Below are 20,945 nucleotides of genomic sequence, written 5' to 3' on the forward strand. Positions count from 1 at the left end.
GTCTGCTTTAACTTTAGCGGCCTCGCTATGAAACATTTTTTTTCCCAGTGAAAGCCCCCATACCATGCTTTCACTTAAGTGGCCGCACCCCTTTCTTTAGACGCTGCTGCCGTATTCAGGTTACAGCGAGCTACGTCTAAAGAAAGGGGCGTGCACACCATTAAAGTGAAAGCATGGCATGGGGCTCTTTTACAAAAAAAAAAAAAAAGTCTCTTTCTCAACAAATATTTTTTGGGGGTAAAAGCGCCCAATGATGTTCTTTCACTTTAATGGTGCCCACGCCCCTTTCTTTAGATGCGGCTCGCTGTAACCTGAATATGCCGAGCAGCATCAATCTAAAGAAAGGTATTGGCACTCCTCAGAAACAAGCAGGTATTCTGGTACAGAGTACCTGCACTTCAATTTTTCCATTTCAAGCGCTGGGCGCAGCCACTATGAAAGTGGTCTCGCATTTGCAAGAGTTTGAGCTATTGACATTAGAAATGACAATCCCTTTTACATATGTGCTGGTTTTGAAAGCTCATAAATAAAAGGCATTGTCGTTTACAAAGCCAATAGCTTAAATTTTCGCAAATGTGAGACCTATTGCATTGCAAATGAGTGTTAATTAATTGCAATGCATTTCGAAGCCGCTTTTTCATTGACGGGGTCTATTTACTTCAGGCAGCCTTTCTCTAATTGAACTCTGTGTCAGTAGTTTACATATCAGTTATCTCTCTTGACAGAATGTTCGCGCCTTGGGGAGGAGCCAAAGACTCCTCAGACTGGCTCCCCACCTCACATGAACTATGATGCTGAGAGATCGACCCTGTGTATGGTACTCACTGCGCATGCGCACTGTGTAATGGTGGATGCAGTCAGTTTGCACTCTAAACCTTCGGGCATAGGCACTGCCAATCAAACATTAGATCCATTTCCTTCTTATGGTGCTACACTCCCAAACTAACCTTGCAAATGGATTCTTAAAAGATCATGAAAGTCCACTGATCCACATTTTTTAGGCAAGGGCTTGATTCCTTCTATACTCCTTTGATCACCGAGGTGAGGACAGTGTGACCCCTAGGTCCTGCACACTACTTCTGCAGTGTAAGTTGTGGATGGTGTAACCGCCTATTCAGCAACAATCCCTTTCCTGGTTTAAAACAGAATCACTTCCGCTCCCAAGGCCCCAGACCTGATTCCTTTTCAAGGAGTGCAGTATACCGATTGAAAAAAATTGATTCCTGGAAGCTACCAGAGCCACTCGGCGAGGGTTGTGTGGTTTGCATGAATTCCCACACCCTTTTCATAATCCCAATGCCCAGCAGATGTCAAGTATGGGTAGAGAAATCACCATGTCCTCACATTTCTGTCGTGAAAAACATGCGAGGAACCATTTAATAGGTACCATTGTGAGAACACTGAATATTGGACATTTTTGAGTAATGAGCCCAGTGTCTGGGTTCGTGGACCTGTCTTGTGTTGTGACCGGATACAAAATAATATTTGATGTGGCCAGGAAAGAAAGAAAAAATGTCTTTCTTGAGTCCCCTCACTCACCGGAGTTTCCTCACGGTGACATGCTTCATCATTGGGGCCATCCCAGTTCTCTACGAAAAGGGGCGTGCTGCGACTTGCGAATTACGTAGGAGCACTATAATGTGAAGGACTATGTGTGGTGCAAAAATGGTGTAGTGGGGTGGAGTGGGTGAGTGTGTGAATTAAAAATACCGTGCTAGTGGGCCTCAATGTTTTATTCTGCTCCTAGATTGGTATATTAAAAGTGGGGTTATACTGTGGACCGACCAACTATGGAGGTGGGTTCAGTTTGTGGTCAACATGTTTCACGCTACCCCTAGCGTTTCTTCAGGACCATACAGGGACCAGCCATGTATTTTCCACTCCTAGAAACCTAAATAGAGGTTAAGGATGATTAACAGATGAGACAGTACTGACCGCTGTTCACTAGGTAAACATGCGGGGTTCAGACATTCATACGTGGTAACTTACTGACGTATGTGTTGTTCACTGTAGAATAAATAAACACCTCTCCCTTCTCTCATATGAGATCGGGGATAACGACAGTCCTTCATGTTGCACTTTTCCATACATATACGTGTAAATGCATACTCTATATGGTGCAAATTGCCCCATATTGGTGCGTGCAGGCTCTCGGGTCCGGCGTGTGGTGAAATAAAAACCATGCATGTATCTATATAGACACTGACAAGAGACTTTCTGTGACAAAGACGGTAGACACACTACATTTAACACATAAAAGAAGAAGGATATCGGTATTTACATTTCAGGGTGCTTAATGGCACTTCATGGTCTCTGAGAGGGCGGCGGCGCTACGTATATGTATGGAAAAGTGCAACATGAAGGACTGTCGTTATCCCCGATCTCATATGAGAGAAGGGAGAGGTGTTTATTTAATTTGTTTATTCATTTTCTTACAGGTTCTACAGTGAACAACACATACGTCAGTAAGTTACCACGTATGAATGTCTGAACACCGCATGTTTACCTAGTGAACAGCGGTCAGTACTGTCTCATCTGTTAATCATCCTTAACCTCTATTTAGGTTTCTAGGAGTGGAAAATACAGGGCTGGTCCCTGTATGGTCCTGAAGAAACGTTAGGGGTAGCGTGAAACATGTTGACCACATACTGAACCCACCTTCATAGTTGGTCGGTCCACAGTATAACCCCACTTTTAATATACCAATCTAGGAGCAGAATAAAACATTGAGGCCCACTAGAACGGTATTTTTAATTCGCTCACTCACCCACTCCACCCCACTACACCATTTTTGCACCACACATAGTCCTTCACATTATAGTGCTCCTACGTAATTCGCAAGTCGCAGCACGACCGTTTTCGTAGAGAACTGGGATGGCCCCAATGATGAAGCATGTCACCGTGAGGAAACTCCGGTGAGTGAGGGGACTCAAGAAAGAAATTTTTTCTTTCTTTCCTGGCCACATCAAATATTATTTTGTATCCGGTCACAACACAAGACAGGTCCACGAACCCAGACACTGGGCTCATTACTCATACGTTGTTCGAGGAGGATGACCTGCTCTTAAGTACCTCCTTTTCCCTCTGTTTTTTACATATTGGAAATTTTTGTCACATACATGTGAGGCAATTGAATTTTTCCCCCAGACTTTTTTGCAGGGCATTCTAGATAAAGAAAGACGGTTTAACCCACACAACCCTTGATTTTACCGGTTTCCTACTATTTAGAAAAGCATGCGCTGTGTGTATATCGCTGGATGCCAGCCAGCCCCTAACCCAAAAACACCGCAGCTATTCACATCTCGAATATTGAACTAATGCCATCATTGCTGATTCTTCCAAAATCTCATCCATTTCCCACCAAGATTTTTTATTTTATTTATTTTTTTTTTTTTTGAAAACCTTTATTGAGCCTTCACAGGTGTTACACAGCTTGTCGCCTACAACCCAACCGGGCCGGCCGCTAAGAAAGTGTTAAGCAAACAAATATGCATTATCATAGTATAAGTACACCTGCGGTCGTGAGGACATGAGGACAAAGCTCCAAAAAGAAATTGTGAAGAAGGGATTGCGAATGGTCCATGCCGAAATTAGGAGGTTTTCGGTTTCTGTTTTATACCTAAAGAAAGAACATTCAAACTTCGGGAAATCACTTTGTCATCGATATAGGAAACCTAATGCCATTTAGGTGGGAACGTACTTCAGAGTCCATGTCAACAGCACTTTGTACACCTCGGTATGTACAATATTAGTCGTCCCATTATGGTACCCCGCCCCCACCCGTTGTCGCCCTCCCCCACCAACAAGCCTTCCCCCCACACTCACTCCTCCTCGTCCGACTCCGGTGCGTCATCTTCAGGAAGTGGCTCGCAAATATCACCTCGGTAAGCATTCCATGGGGACCAAACTTTGTTCCACTTGGCCGGGCACCCCCTGGTCAAATACACTGCCCGTTCCGTGACCATGGTCCTGTCCATATTAACACACCATTGCGAGGCCTTCGGTAGATCTGCCACCCCCCAGCGCTGCGCAATATCCCTCTTAGCCATCATCATTCCAATCGTGACCCAGAGGCGGCCATGCCGGGACAAGTCAGTTGGTTCCCACACATTAAGAAGGCAGCGACGAGGCTCTGGAAGCACGGAAACCTCTAGCACTTGTGAGACGGTGCGCAGGATCTGACGCCAATAGGTTTGTATAAGGGAGCAGTCCCAGAGTGTGTGGAATAGTGTGCCCTCCTCCCCGCAGCCTCGCAAGCAGAAGGGGTCAGGGGCTCGCTGTATGCGGTGAAGCAATGTTCTGGTGTAATATGTTCTGTGCAGAACTTTGAGTTGGATGAGTCTCATTCTAGAGGATATGCCCGCGTCTTTGGGGGATGCCAGTGCCTCATTCCATTCGCGTTCATCCAACTCCTCCACTTCCTGTTCCCATTTACCCTTAAGAGGCACTAGCGGGTCTGGGGAATTATTTAGGAGTTTCCGGTAGGTAAGGGAGGTGGCCTTTTCCACCATATAGTCAGTCAAGAGGCGATCCTCCAGCGGGGACGACTCCGTGAGAGTCGACCCCACCGGAATAACCGCCAGCAGAGCATGACGAACCTGGACATACCGATAGGTTTCATGCGGTCCCATCTCGTAAAGTTCCTTCAGGCGGTCAAACGTGATGACCGCCCCATGGTCCCACATGTCTCCCACCGTTGAGATGCCTATATCGTCCCAGCGGGAAAACCCCTTGCTGGTCCGAAGGTTGCCCAGAGCACGTGAGTCCCAGAGTGGGGTGAACTTGGTGATAGTGTCTTTCCATCCCAGCGCAGCGGTGGCTGCATGCCAGGTGGACACCGTGATCTTAGTGGGCCCCTTCAACGACCTGAGTTTACGTTTATCGTAAAGCGGGGCCAGCAGGGTACCAGCCCCAAGCTGGGCCCGATCCGCCTGGAATGCAGGGTCCGATTGCGATGCGTGCAGCCATTGATTGATCGGCCTAAGCTGGGCCGCCCAATAGTAAAGCTGGAGGTTAGGAAGTGCTATGCCACCCTCGTACCAGCCCTTACAGAGCTTGGCGTGAGCTATCCGTGCCGGGCGATTATTCCATAGCAGACCAGAGACCACCGCCGCCACCCTCTTGAAGTACCTGGGGGGCACCGCAAAAGGGGCATTGTCCAGAATATATAGAAAGCGGGGCAGGGATTTCATTGTGAAGAGGGCTGCTTTCCCCAGCATTGTTAGCGGTAATCCTGCCCAGAAGCTCGCATCACGCCTGAGGCGGTCCAGCGGAGGCGCCAGGTTCAATCTTTCGTATTCCGCCGGGTCACTCGTGACGTGAATACCAAGATACTTAAATGACGAGCCGGCCAGCCGTAGGGGGCAGGCTGAGCCAACCGCGGGTAGGCTGCCCGTCAGGGCGTATAATTCGGATTTAGACCAATTAATGGTATAGCCAGACACCTCCCCGTGGGTATTGCAGATGCGTAAGAGAGCCGGGATGCCGTGTTCAGGATCCGTCAGGTAGACCAGCATATCATCCGCGTAGAGCGAAATACGGTCTTCCCAGCCCTCCTTCCACTGAATCCCCTTAAGCAAGGGGGTGGACCTAATGCGGATTGCCAAAGGCTCCAGCGACAGCGCAAATAGCAGGGGGGAAAGAGGGCAACCCTGTCGGGTGCCGCGCATGAGCGGGAAGGAGCGGGAAACGTGGCCATTCGCCACCACATGCGCCACCGGCATGGTGTACAGTAATTTAACCCACGAGATGAAGACAGGGCCAAAACCCACGCACCGGAGAACCTCAAAGAGATAAGCCCATTCGACCATGTCAAAGGCCATCTTTGCATCTAGGGCCAAAATGGCCGCGGGTTCGCCGATTTCATCCGTCCTGGGCAATACCCCATGCACCCGTCGTAAATTGAGTGAGGTGTTCTTGTGGGGCATGAACCCGGACTGGTCCGGGTGAATTAAGTCAGAGAGGTGGGGCATGAGACGGTTTGCCAGAAGTTTCGCCAGAATTTTACTTTCTGCGTTAAGTAAGGATATAGGGCGGTATGAGGAGCATTCCTCCGGGGGCCTACCAGGCTTAGGAATAGCCACAATCGTGGCCGTCCGTTGGTCTAACGGGAGCACCCCCGTAGTACGGCACTCCTCATACATTCGAAGCAGGTATGGGCTAAGAACAGCAGTGCGGTCCTGGAACCACTCAATTGGGATGCCGTTCGGCCCGAGCGCTTTGCCCGTACGTAGGGCCCCAATGGCAATCCGTAGTTCGTCCGCAGTAAAAGGTGTCTCAAGCTCAGCCGCCGCTTCGGGCAACAGTGCCGGGATGGGCAGATCATACAATGCGCTTTGGGGCGCAATCGCAGTGACGTCCCGTTCCGGGGTGTAGACCCTCTTAAAGTGGGCCGCCAATGCTTCCACTATCTGAGCTGGGTCCGTATGAATGGTCCCCTGTTCGTCCTTAACCTGTTGAATCCCCCTGGCAATTCCACCTCTTTTGTCTAGCCAAGCCAGCATTTTCCCTGCCTTGTCCCCCATATCATACACGCGGTTTTGTGTGTCAGCGATGTGACCTTGTGTAACGTGTCGAGCGTGGTCGGTATAGAGACGCTGGGCTAGCATGAGCGCGTGCAGTGTGTCGTCAGTGGGGTCTGTTTCATGGGCAGCGGTTGTTTCGCGCAGTCGTAGCTCGAGCGCCGAGTGTTCCGCCGCCTGTTCTCGTCTATACGAAGTTATGGAGCTAATGGCTTGCCCCCTCAGAACGGCCTTATAGGCCTCCCATAGCACCACAGCCGAGGCTGCGGTAGGCTCGTTCTCCATGAAGTAATGTGTCGTGGAAGTCTGCAGTGCCTTCCGGACCTTAGGTACCTTAAGATATGAGGCACGCATCGGGAAGACGCGGTGGCGTGAGTGTGTTTGTGAAGTAATGGTGAGAGTTAGTGGGGAATGATCAGAGATGCCCCTAGGGTGAATGAGCACCTCTTCGACGCGCTGCAACCCATCCCCCAACGCCAGAAAGTGGTCAATGCGGGACAGACTATTATGGACGGTGGAATGAAAGGTGTACTGTCGCTGTGTTGGGTGGACGTGTCGCCATATGTCTACCAGCCCCAATGCCCCCAGGAACCTCTGGAATCTGGAGGGACCCCCGGGGAGAGCGGTTGCTGGGAACCTGTCGAGTTGTGGGTCGGCAGGGGCATTAAAGTCCCCGCCCAACAAGGTGTCTCCCTCGGGGAGGGACAACAAGAAACCACCCAGGGCAGGTAGCATCACTGAGTGCAAGGACGGCGGGATGTACACCGATACTACAGTCAGTGGGCGCCCATCCCACTGACCAATCACCGCCGCAAAACAGCCCTGCGGGTCAGTTTTCGTGCTGAGGGTGATAAAAGTAGAGGATTTTCTGAGCAGGATACCCGTGCCTCGGGACCCAGTGGAGAAGTCTGAATGGGCCAACATTGCATACCCTCGCCTGTCCAGGGCCTTGGTGGCAGTACCCATTAGATGGGTCTCTTGAAGGAGTATGAGGTCAGGTTTATGACGCTTGACCTCGGACAGAACAAGGCCACGTTTCACTTTATCACCCAAACCGCGCACATTCCAGGCCAGAATCTTGAGGGAGGAGCCGCCCAATCGCGTCTCACCCGCCTGCCTCACAGTAGGCCGTGCACCCACCGCCATCGAAACTTAGGGACAAAAACCAACAGCACATGGCCCACCCTCCCAGCATCGTTCCAGTAAATAGCACAGTACATTCTACATTTTTGATCGATAGCATGAATTTCCCGTAAAAATAAACAAACCCCCCCCCCAACACCCCCCACCCTGCCTCCCTGCCAAACGGACTCAGAACTGCCCGCCACCCCAACTTAGCAGAGCGCTTAACCCATATCAGAAACAGAGTACTTGCACGTCGGGGGAGAGTGTCCCCCAAAGCAGGCGGTCCCTTTGTAGCCCACGGGTCGTCCGGGCCAGTGTCCATTAACGACTCAATGAAGAATCAGAATGGGAGCATAGTTCAGGAGTAACTTGGTGGTCCCTCGTGGTCTCATCATTCGCCTCCAGCATCCCCCAAGTGTTCCTGTGACAGTGATCCAATCCCGTTGTTTCTGGGTGGAGAGCGTGAGCCCCGCCGGCTCCCTTCTCCCGACCTGTTGCGTCGACGGTTAGAGGCGCGGGCCACAGTGCGCCAGCCATCCATCCACTCCCTGGCATTCTCTGCCGAGTCGAAAAACCAGACCTTCTTGTCCGCCACCACTCTTAGCCGGGCCGGGAACAGCATGGAGTACGGCAGTTCTTGGTCGCGAAGCGACTTTTTAACTTCGAGGAATGTTCTCCTCCTACGGGCGACCTCCGCCGTATAGTCAGGAAAGAACGAAATCCGAGAATTCTGGAGTTGGATGGGCGGTGCCACCCTGGCGGCCTGGAGGATTGCATCGCGGTCCCGAAAGTTGAAGAGTCTCGCCAAGATGGGGCGCGGGGCGGCCCCTGGGGCGGGCGTCCCTCCCGGGACCCGGTGGGCCCGCTCCACTGTAAAGAAGTTGGACAGCCCCTTCGGGGCCAGTTTGGTCTTTATAAGATCTTCAACGTATAGGTCCATGGCCCCCTTTGTTTCAGACTCCGGAACCCCCAAGATACGGACGTTGTTGCGTCTGGAGCGCCCCTCCTGGTCATCCAACTTACTTTTTAAAAGTTTATTGTCCGCCTGTAGCCTCTCCATTGCTACTTGTAGTTCAGAAACGTCCTCTATTAAGGATTTATTCACCACCTCCACCTGCTTCACCCTTTCACTCATTTTCTGGAGGTCGGCTCTGATAAGGGTAACCTCCGCCGCGGTCGAGCCCACCATGGCCTGCACCTGCTCCAGCGCCCGCAGCACGTCGTCCAGCGTGGCCTTTTTAGCGCCGTCGTTGTCAGCGCCCTTCCCCAATGATTTGCGCTGCTCAGGCTGGGTGGATGACTGGTTATCGTAGGCATACTTCCCAAGCTTCGCCTGAGCAGCAATCTGCCGTTGTCCCTTCCCCGCCATTACTGTTCAGCAAGACAAAGTCTATGATGGGGCAGGCCGGAGGTCCGTAACCGTCCACGGGGGGGAAGGGAATGCAGAAAGGGGGGGGGGGCCAAAACGGGTGGTTGCTGGCGCTATTCGAGTGCCGCCGGCCGCCGCGGAGCTGTGGCGGCTTCGGCTGAATCAAGCAAAATGGCGACTGGTGCTGCACAGGTCCGCCTGCTTGTGTCGAGCGCAGCCAAGGGGCACAGCTGCCCAGCGTCACCGTGTACTCAGCGTGAGGGGTAGATCGGGCGGTGGGGAGGATCGCCAGCCAAGAGTGTAGGACGATGGCGTCGTCGGCTACTTCCGGATGGGTGCGCCGGGGAGGATGAACTTCCGCCCGGCCACAGGAATCAATCGACACCGGGGCTCGCCTCGCGTCACCAGGCCCGTCTTCCACAAGGGACGGAGATGAGGTTCCGCCCCGATGCCGGGGTCCAAGCGCTCCCAAATTTTCAGTACCGGTGCCGTTCGGTCACCGCACCCAGGACACCCTCTTCGGACTGAGCAGTGAGCGGATAGACATGCGGATTGTTGCGGGAAGCCGCCTCGCTACGGGAGCCTCTCTAGGTTGCTGCCGCCATCATCGGCTGCTAGCCACGCCCCCCTCTCCCACCAAGATTTTGTCTATTTTTTTTAAACCTATGTTATTGAGTTTGCACAGTACCACTGGGCGAAATGCCCTCTATGTTCCAATTCGAGACAAGATATTGACAAGTTACCACACATGGTAAGAATATCTGGTACGGTGTGTACATATAACAAAAAGGTACACCAGAACATCACCTTTGTCTATTTTTTTTTTATTAAAAGTTCTATCACAGAGATTCACTCCTTTTCACCTCTGTCTGTGCAGGTACTCATTCCAGGACGAAGAAGACATGTTCATGGTGGTGGATTTACTCCTGGGAGGCGACCTACGGTACCATCTGCAGCAGAATGTCCAGTTCACCGAGGAGAACGTAAAACTGTACGTTTGTGAAATGGCCCTGGCACTGGACTATTTACGAAGTCAGCATATAATCCACAGGTAAAAGCAAGCATTCACGGCCTGCTTTAGAATGTGTGTCAGTTCACACATGTTCAGTTTAAGGAGCACTTCTGTGTGCACTGCATGGGTGGGTAGACTGCTTGTCATTTAAGAGTGTAATTTACAGGACACTCTTTTAGCTTTTTTGTGGCGACTGTGTTTTTTTGTTTTCTTTGATCTTGTTCATATTCCCCATTTAGCACACTGAAGTCTGGAAGATATTGCGGAAGACAACATAAAGTAGTACCCCTGCGGTGCTCATTTATGCACTTAGCGTGCCTTTGTAACTAGGGCCTAAACATCTGAAATTGGAATGACATGGGAAATTCAGGAAATATTCATAAACGATTAGTGAATACAGAAAGGACAGGGTCCTCTTTTCGCTTTTGTTAAGAGGAAAAATTACGTTTTGGGGTCGATTTTCAAAGGCATGTAACAGTAGGTAAAAGAGCCCTCCTGTTGTACTACGTTCCAATCTCATTAATGCTTTTTTTAATCAATCCAATATTTCCCAAACTTGCAGATTCGAACAAATGTTAAGCTCGGCTTGTAGCATACTGTAAAGAGATGCATACATACACTATGAATAATATAATATTTACCTTAAATAGCTATAACCTCTATGGATCGACCTTTAAAATCAAATCAAGCTAACATGCAGTAGTTTTGCACAAATATGAATAATGCTTTAGGAAAGCTTGGTTCACTGACGGCCAATCCTGACAAGATTACAACTTAAACCATGCTGCTTTGCATATAAATCCACCCATCAAAACTATACTGTCTCTCAGACAGGCCGCATAAGAAGCCTGGCAGCTGAAAATATAAAAAATCATGACAACTCTTGCCCAGAAGCAGTCCTTCACCTGTGTTGCTACTACTTCCCGGGACACCCTGCCTCCTCATACAGACGGCCACCCTCATACTGATGGCCACCCTCATACAGACGGCCACCCTTCCTTCTCACCTTCAAAAAGCATTTTAAAAACAATATTTACTAGCAGTTCCTGCACTAATGCCCCGAAGTGTCTCTGTTGTATGTAACACAGCTAGATCTTTTGTTTCTGCAATTCCTCACCATTCACTTTGAATCAAACATTTATTATGGTATAAGTAGGGTCTATTATCCCTATATACGACTGTTAATAAGTGGTCAGTGTATCAGTAACTGAAATGTATTCCAATCTATTCCATTTAAATGATGATGGTCTAAAATCAATTTTCACAATCAAAAGGAACGCTCAAATACTTAAACATTCTGAAGAGTTTTGCACAGTATGACATTAGTTTATATGCTCATGATTAACTAAATTACAAGCGTCTTTAAGGAACAGATCTCTCAAAGCTGTGATTTATTGGACTCGCGCCAAAGTACACAGCAAAGTCATAGGCTGAACTGTGGCATAGCAAGGGTTTCATAGGTGTTCTGCAAGTAATAGCAATTGGATCCTCACACCTGGGCCCCGATGCCACTGCACTTTCCACACTATTGATACCTACAACGCTGGCTTGGATAGGACTTCATCCAATGGATTGTCTGAAATCAGCACACTGACTGCAATAGGCTGCAACTGGGCGGAGCAGAGCATTTTCAAACACAGATGAGGAAACTTGGTATGACCCAGTTTTCAGTGCAATATTGATCGACCTCGTTCATACCAGATAAACAACCGTGGTTGGACGACTTTAGATTAGAACTGTGTAAAGATGTAAGATGTGTATGTTTTTAACGATCACATAGGGGTACATTATTTTTAAAACTCTAACTTCTGAAATCTAGCCAGAAGCAATGACATCATTGTTTAACTGTTCATCACTTAGGAGATGCTCTCCCCCCCTAGATTCAGGACCAGGAAGCCATGTTATTCCACCAGGCATTTTCCCGGTTTGCTGGAGCTCTTGGGGGCCGGCTTTAGGACAGTGCCTGCTCCTGGGGCCTCTGCCACTTTCCCCAGCTCCCTGAGGTTAAATGCAGGGGGCAGGAGTGGCTTCAAAAGAGAAAATGAGGGATGGAGGGAGAAGGTAGAGGGAAATCGATCAGAGAGAGAGGAAAGCAGGAGAGGAGAAAGGGAATGGCTGGATGGCTAGTACACAAAATATAAAGATGTAAACAAGGGTCTAAGGGATAGTATTTACCGACCAACTCAACTCCATACCCCTAATTCGATACATATACAACATAAGGGAGAGAGTCAGTCTATTTAATCAGACAAAAAACCTTCTAAGTGCTCAGAAGGAGTGCCCACCAGACTCAGATAGCTTGCCCAGCAATCGGCATAAGTGTGAATTCCATCAGCCCACCCTTTTGGCGGAGCCTCGTCATCTGGAAAACAATGGAGTAGAGTCTATGTAACCAATGTTGCTCATATGCTAACGGTGTTGGATACTTGACCTCTTGCTCCAGATCAACTTAGCCAAAAATGCTTTTCAAAGTATGCGAGTGCTGATGATGTGCAGTGCTATAGTGAATGTGAAAATAAAAATGACTATAATGGCGAAAAATATGTTTATTAGAGATCGCCCGAATGCCATGAATAAAAACAAACTGATAGTATGAAACAAATTCACTATCTCATAGCAATAGGTGAAGAAGATTGAGGGAGCGAGGCTGGTTTGAGCATGTTAGTCAATGCTGCATTTCTTCCCTACTCACAGGGGTCTACAGCCTTTTCTGTACTGAGAGCTACTTATGTTCAATGAAATGCATTGAGAGCTACTAACATTATTAGAGTTTTATAGCTTAAATTTTGTTATATGTATATTAATTCATCCAAGCAAAACCTTTCTAATTTAATAAGCGGGGCTGCACACAGGTGAGCTACTCACCCCGGAATCTGTAAAGCGCGAACTAATCACCCCTAAGGGTCTGAAGGCGCTGGGGGCTGTCCAGAGTCACATGGTGCTGGGCTGAGCTGCTGCTGGGGCTGAGGATCGAAACCAAGGAACCCGTGCCCTGCGTCAGCCACCCTGGCCGCTGCAACACACCTCTCCCTTCAGAGGTAGCTGGAGAGCTTGAGTAGCTCACGAGCTACTATTTGGAGACCGCCATATAGCTTTTCATGAGAGAAGAGAGATAAGTGCATTCTGACAACTGTACAACCAATTGCAGAATAAAAACGGATATATATTATGCACATTATAATCTATGCACTGAGAAAAATATATGTACTACAAACACTACCCTCATCAACATGCACAACATGGCTGAGTGATTAAATAAATGCTCCTCACCATTTTATGTATTGTTTCTGGAAGTTCATGAGTCAAAATAGAATGTATGGCTGTAGGTAAAAACTGTGAATTGCAGTATTGTACAGTGTGAAGCATATATACTGTGCTCATCCAGGAGGGAAAATAAAGTGTGAATTGGGATGGATCAAGGTTGGACACCACAATGGGATGCTTGTTTTGAGCATTCTGTTTTGCAAAATGTTATTGGTCAGCATTTAGGCCAATTGAATTGGCTGAAACGGTACCCAACGCAGGGCTTTAATTGGCCCCGTCTCCAAAACAAAATCAATTAGAGACATAGGGACAATGTCTGTTTTTATTTCCTTATCCCTAACTTTAATGGAAAAAACACTGATCAATTTCTGAACAAAGAATGTAAAAAATATTAGGATAATCTATGATCGTGATTTAGCTCCTGTTTATATTAGACATGTTTCACTTAATGTTGCATTAATTATCAAGGTTTGCTGCTTCCAGGATGTTGTATTTCTGCATTTTATTTCGTGTAGCATATTATTTTTGTATTATGTGTACTTTGAACTGAGTCTCCGCCACGTGTTTATAACGGGCCACGTTTGAGAGCTCTAGAGTTGAGTTTGAAGTCAGTGCGAGTTACTCAAAATGCCTGCCAATGAGTCAGAGAGTTGTTCAGAGGTTATGGTCATCCAATTCATGGCCTCTCTGCAGAGCGCACTGGGAAATTGTGAATCTATGAAAATGCATTGGAAGGAGGTGCACAGTTGCATAAATATTGACAAGGTGAATGTACAAGAAATTGCAGTGCTTATGGGTGAATGGATGCATTGTGTATTTTGGGGGTGGGCGAAGGAAATGCAAGGAAGTGCTGTGGCATAAACTAGGGCTCTGGCCTAGTTGTGCAATGTTTAGCTTTTCAACCTATGGGTGCCAGAATTTAGTTTGGTGTACCAACACAGTAATGTGAATGTCCAAGTTGTTGTAATCCCACTTGATACACTTGACGGTATGTGATGTCTGTGCTTTCTGGGTTACTAACCATCCCATAAAGGGGTCAGGGATGTAGTGGTAATTCAAATCCAATTTTATTCTTTAGAAGTACTGCACTAAGAAAATACATTAAATGTTTTAAAGAGTTTGGTTCGCTGCCTGGGTGGGCAGTGCCATGCTCCTTTACATTATAAAAAAAAAATCCTTGGTATCTAGTGGGCTCCCCCCCTCCCGGATGAACACTGGAGGGTGCTATCGTCTTTCTGCCCCTTGGAAGGGGGCAGAATGACTTTTGCGGCTGAGAGAGCATTGGGCCATTGCCACAGGAGGGACTCCCCCTCCAAATATGCTCCCTGGGGTCTAGTTCGCATTTTGCTCCCTGCGGAGGGCAGATTGGAGGAAAACACCTCCTATCTGCCCACAACAGGGGGTTGAAAGACAGCCAGGGTGATATGGGGTTGGGAGCCCGATTGCCCCCACCTATTTTCTAATTTAACAAAACACCCTGGTTTTTGTTGGGGCTGATTGTAAGCAATTGCCTCTAATCTGCCCCCGAGGGGGCAGAAGTTATTTTGGGGCTGGAGGAGAGGAGCATTAGTCCAGTATCACGGGTGGTGCTCCCCCTCCATATGTGCTCCCTGGGGCTCTAGTGGCCTTTCAGCTTCCCCGCCGGTGGCAGTTTGGAAGAAAACACCTATCTGCTTCCGACGAAGGCAGAAAGACACCTGGGGGTGATATAGGGGTGGGGACCAGATGCCTGAGCACACTTTCCTCCCCAATTATCTAATTTAAAAAAACATTGTGGTGCCTAATGGGCTCTCTGCCCCCGGGGGAGGGGGGGGAGCAGAAGTGAGGCAATTGCCTCCAATCTGTCCTCAGGGCAGAAAGATTTTATAGATCTGGGGAAGGGTGAGCTTACCCCCCTCAACAATAGTTCATGGTGTCTTGTGGGTGGATCCTTGTTTGGGGACAACCCTCCTGCTGCAATCACCAAGCAGGGATCTACTTAGGAAGGGCACCATTGGAAATTGAAGATTCTCCCCTTTCCAATGATACCTCCTCCATCCAAATCGATACACAGGGGTCTGAGATAGACCTCTGAGGAGCGATGTAAGTGAAAGTAAATGAGCTAAACAGCTCATTTTACTTTCACTATCTGTGCAAAGACATCAGTACGCCATGTGCGCTGATCATCATTGCACAGAAGAAAAAACAGCCCTGTTGCTGGGAAGCTCTTTCCCAGTAGGGTTGGCCAAAAATACAAAAAGAAAATCCCTCTGGTGCTCGCACCAGAGGGATTACCTGCCTTTGATGCGAGGACGTGCGAGGGCCATCCTCAGAACCTGAGCACTGGTACGAAGGACGGCTTCCACACATGTCCTTTGCATTGAAGAGGTGGTTAAAGCTGTTCATCGTATGTCACTGTGCAGGTGTAATCTGTCCTGTATTTGAAAGGGGGAAAGGGAACCCCAGGCAGATGGGTACAATGAATGACTGTACCTGAATGGGCCCGCTATGTGGTGCACAGTCAGCGCACCTCTTATAAGACTATTTGACTTTGCACCCTCTTCTATACTACTTTGCAGCCACTGAGGCAAACTGTTTCTTCATATGCATGGAGCCACACCCCTATGCAAATTGTGTACGGTCCCTCTTGAGATCACTCTGGTGCTGCATGTTCTTCATCATGATCTGTATTACAGAAAGGGTTTCAAAAGCATCTGAGGCCCCTAAAGTAATAGCAAAATGCAAAAAGTAGCTGCTCATGCCTGTTGCGCACCAGGGTAACGTTTTACAAATATGGCCCCTGTTTGTATCCCTTATATTGGAACCTGGAACGCAACTGATGTTAGGAAACATGTCATCCTATACACAAGAGGACTTTAACCCTGAGGGTGGAAAATTGATCTCACCTGTGAGGCCAGGCACTGGCCAAGAAGAGCATTATGCTGAAAATAGTGCCATGTTCTTAGTGAGAAAAACAAAGTGATGTGCTATCCATCATAACCTCTTTTGTCACTCACATTTGAGCTGGAAGTAGGCTTAAAGGAGTGGGGGGCTTCAGAATAACTCTCAAAGTTCACACCACTTATATATGATAAGGGATAACTCAGTGAATACTTTTACACTTTAGGGAGGCGAGGCAGCCCATAGCATGTTGCCAAACATGCGCTGGAGTGCATTTTCAACATTTATAACTGAGATAACTGCAACGTGTGAAGCATTAAAAAGTATAGAACTGCCAATTTTATAGACAAAATGTGAAAATTGTGTCTGTCATTCTGGGTGAATCCGATTTTTTTTATTTTTTATGAGTGGTTGTAGAACTAAAAAGGTTTAAGACCACTGCCACACCCTCTAAACAAAGAACCAAAATACGGGCGGACCCTAATTGCAAGGAACCAGGGTAGATAAAGATTCATAAAAGAAATATGTACCCTCAGAGGAAGCTTATGCATTAGCTTACTGGGCTGAAGAAATGTGCGTGGTTACAAAAGTTCTGGAAATGGACCAACTGTTAAATGGATTCCCACACAATCATGATTGTGTGGGTAGCCATTTAACAGTTGGTCCATTCTCAGCACTTTTGTGACCATGCACATGTTTGGGCCTAGGAAGCTAAAGCGTATGCTTCCCCTGAGGGAATCTATGTTTTTTATGTCAATCCATACACTCTAAATGAGGCCGGCCACTCACTAAGCTGACAAACTGTCTTGTCATTTTCAAAAGAAAGTCCCATTGTCAACTATCTCTAAGTCGGGGACTTATTTTTCTGCACGAACCCAAGATGGTCTTACATTGCCCAACTAAATATCATAAAGGTGGTGTTCTCTTAACCACATTTTCTTCTTTAATTTTTCTTTTAACCACATTTTCTTCTTTAATTTTTCTAGGGATGTAAAACCTGACAATATTCTTCTTGATGAAAAAGGTAAGAACATGAATTGTATTTTTGTCGTTCATAATTTGCAATTAAATACTTTATTCAACTAATTATTTACAAATGTGGGTCAAATGTAAATCTCGTCCTTACATATGACCCACTGAAATTGTGTTTTTGTTAATGTACATATTTAAAACATTGAATATGTTTATATCAATATTGCAGCAGTCCCTCCAACATGGTAATCTGATTTATTAGATGAGAAAATCTGTAATTTGATTCTGCACACCAGATAAGCAGATTGCTCTAAGTTATAGTTACATGTTAAGTGATGCATACATATGAAACCGGAAATAAAATAAAATGAGTGTTATATGATAGGCATGAAAGACCTGACTTAGATGAGATCTATTGCTTTGATATGGACATTACCAGTGCCTGGAAAGAGTAAGGAGTGCCTATCCTACAACATGGCACCCCAATGTGTGCATGAGTGAGACCCCGATTGCTGCACATCGTATTGGCCTTAATGTCTGTGATGGAGTTATAATTGCAGAAGAATGGCATGATCTTGTGAAATACAGGACTTCATAGCATTGTCAGTGTTCCATACTACAAATGTACTTGTCACTGGTTCAACAGTTGAGGAGTTGCAGGGGATGACTACACTTTATTTGGTATGTGTTTTCCACTGTACTATCACTCCTTTCATTTATCTGTAGGCATACTGCGAATTTTCTTTCTTGGGGGTTCAATATCACCTTCTGCCTAAATAATAGCCACTTGATACATAAGTTCAAAGAAAGTTGTGTTTTTATTTCTTTTTGTTGGCTTTCTTAATTTGCAGGTCATGCTCATCTAACAGATTTTAATGTGGCAACTATAATCAAGGATGGAGAACGAGCAACTTCTTTAGCAGGCACTAAACCATACATGGGTAAGATATAAATATATTTCGAATGATGATTTAAAGGCTCTTCGTCTTCTGACTTGATTGATGAAATCTGAGATGGTAAAACCAAAAGATTTGAGAATATGTTGTTATTTCCCTGTTACTTATCTTCGTCATCTACTCTTTCCACACTTGTTATATTAAAACTGTAGTAAATGCCCTTCTTTCATGTGTCTCCTGGCATGAATTTTGGATAATTGTAATTTGAAACAAAGGTTAAAAGTGGTTGCCAGCAGATATGGGCCCTTTGCATTTTTTTTAAAAACATGCAGGTCACCCTCGAGAACAGGATAGAACATATTTTACCAACTCCCATAAGTCAAAGCGACTGATGTTTTTCCAGATTTAATTTATATGTTTGATGGTCTGATATTCGACAAGTAGAGGGGTTGGATGATGCCACTGAATAATCTACAACTTTCACAGCAAGACATAAGCAACCTTATGCAGCATCATTTTGTGCATTGCCTTTTTTTTTTTTAGCTTTGATTAAATAGAAAAAAGTGTAATTTTAATACAATCAATACATGTCAGCCATCTCTGAGAAGCATATTTGATTGGCCTAACTTGAACAGCTCAGCTGCCTGCAAGATGTTTTATTACGATAAACATACTGTGGAATTTGGGTCATCCCTCTTCAACCATTGCTTTGGAGACCATTTCAAACGCATCTTGGTTCTGCCCAGTTGAGTAAACATGTGGTGTCTTTATAAGCCGTTCCCTGCCCACACTGCTTGCTGCATCAGTTTCCCAGACTCTGGGGTGGACTACGTCCCTGGAATGATCCAAGTCCCGCAAGGGCGGGACCCGGAGCTTAGCCCGGAAGGGGCTTCTACACATTGTAGTACTCTCTGGCCAGGCGTGGCCAGAGATCTTAAATAAACGAGAATAGGTCATTTGAGACCTTCCGCTCAGACAGTATGTTCAGTGTGGTTGTGTTTTTGTGAACTGCACCATTAGGCCCTGAATCCTGCAATGTAGACGCACCACAACACTGACGAAGATGGTGGTTGCATCTTGATACCCCACTCGCCTTGTCGCAACCCCCACATCAGCGATAGCAATCCAGTCAACCTGAGCCTCGAGGGAAACACAGATTGAGCCTGCGCTCGTACCTACACCAAGACGCCAGAGTAACTCGGCGTCGCTGCTGAGCTGAGGTCAGCCGCATGTCTGCCAGCACGGACAGAAGTCAAACACTGAGGGCGGCAGCGTGGGAACCTGTGCGGTGCGAAAACAGAGCCAGCAAGCAATGGCAGGTAGAGCGCCCTCACCTACGCCACCTCCCAACCTCGTGCACATATGTGCCTCACACCTGCAGGCCACGCATGGCGTGAGCCAAAAGCACACTGGGTCCCCACCCGGTGCTTATCCTGGACATGCGCTTGTGCGTGCACCGCCTCGCCCCTACACGCTCACAGGGCTTTCAATTGACATGCTGCTACCTGCCATACGATCATACATGTGACAATATTGCTGAAGTGCCTCATCACCCTGTAGCTAAGCACTGCGCACCAGGCCACCATCTGCCCCACTTCAAGAACTGCTGGGGGCAATAAGAACATGGAAAAAAATAAAATAATAAAGAGACAAGGCACACAAATCTAGGATAGTTATAGCAAGAGAGAAAGGACTACCTGTAAGGTCACCACCACTAAGTAACAAACAGAAGCACGAACACCTAACGCCATGACAGATGCAGCAGCACAGGCAGGCCCGCAACAACAACCACAGCTGGCACAACACCCAGGATGGGGTATAAACAGAGGAGTATGAATCACTCTGATTATACCTCTTTTGGCTGGAAGCCGAATGATTCACCGCTTCTCTCACTCCCTCATTGTTGAGACAACACACAGGACAGCCACACATTCAACCCACCACGCAACACACTCAAATCAATGCTTTACCTCCTTTCAGTGAACTGATAGACCCACTCACTGCATGTCCCAGGTGGAAAGTGTGGATCAGCCGCCTAGATAATTACTTTACGCGGGAGATGGATTATATAGTCAAAATGTCCCTACTATTACACTTCGCAGGAGAGGAAATCTACAAGTTATTTGCACAACTACCAAACACCTCAGCTGCAAATGACTATAATGCTGCAGTCAGGGCCCTAAATGCGCACTTCTACCCACACCTGAACCTCGATTACGAGAGATTCAAACTCCTCCAAGCACGCCAGAGGAAAGGGGAGTCAATGGACACGTTCCATGCACAGTTAAGGGATTAAGCCAGCAGGTGAACAGCAGACGATCAGAACAAAGAGGTGAGGGCACAAGCCATGCAAGGATGCTGCAACAGGACCCTTCGAACCCTCATCCTCCACTAGCTGGGATCTCACTAGAAGAAATCTTAATAATGGCAAGATCACACGACATGTCAGACGCAAGAGAAACAGAGATGGACATGGCCATCACCCGACCACCAGAAAAATCCATAACCGTCAAGACATACCAATGCTCAGCACTCCGAACAGAGGGAACGGAAGACGATGGCCAGCAAAGAGCGCACCTGGGGAGCATTGCGGATACTATGGGCGAGACGAATATCCCCAAGAAGAATGCCCAGCACAAGGGCGGATATGCTCAAAATGTGGCACCCCACACCATTTTGCCATTGCGTGTAGAGGTGGTCCACGAAATAGAGGTGCACACGGTAGGAGATCGCCCTCAAAAGTAGTAAGACAATTGTCCCTCGAAGAACCCAAAAACTCAAACGGCCTGGAAGACTCATCTACTGAGGACAAAGGGGAGTTCTACCTCATCGCATTCCCCAGCGACCTGAAACATAGGAGACGCCCGCAACCCACATGCGTCATAGAAATCGCATGGTCCCGACAC

The 20,945-nt window shown here is 47.4% G+C and overlaps 1 protein-coding gene across 1 annotated transcript in view; it reads left to right on the forward strand.

The window, feature by feature from the left end:
- STK32C (serine/threonine kinase 32C) overlaps positions 1–20,945 on the forward strand; it is a 1,542,229-nt gene that overhangs the window by 1,218,079 nt on the left and 303,205 nt on the right. The window contains exons 4-6 of the mRNA XM_078643478.1: positions 9,893–10,066; positions 17,158–17,195; positions 17,995–18,084. Of these exons, the coding sequence (XP_078499604.1) occupies positions 9,893–10,066; positions 17,158–17,195; positions 17,995–18,084 (302 nt within the window). The remainder of the gene's footprint in view (positions 1–9,892; positions 10,067–17,157; positions 17,196–17,994; positions 18,085–20,945) is intronic.

The sequence above is a fragment of the Lissotriton helveticus genome, chromosome 5_1 (assembly GCF_964261635.1).
Source record: "Lissotriton helveticus chromosome 5_1, aLisHel1.1, whole genome shotgun sequence".
NCBI classification, from domain to species: Eukaryota; Metazoa; Chordata; class Amphibia; order Caudata; family Salamandridae; genus Lissotriton; species Lissotriton helveticus.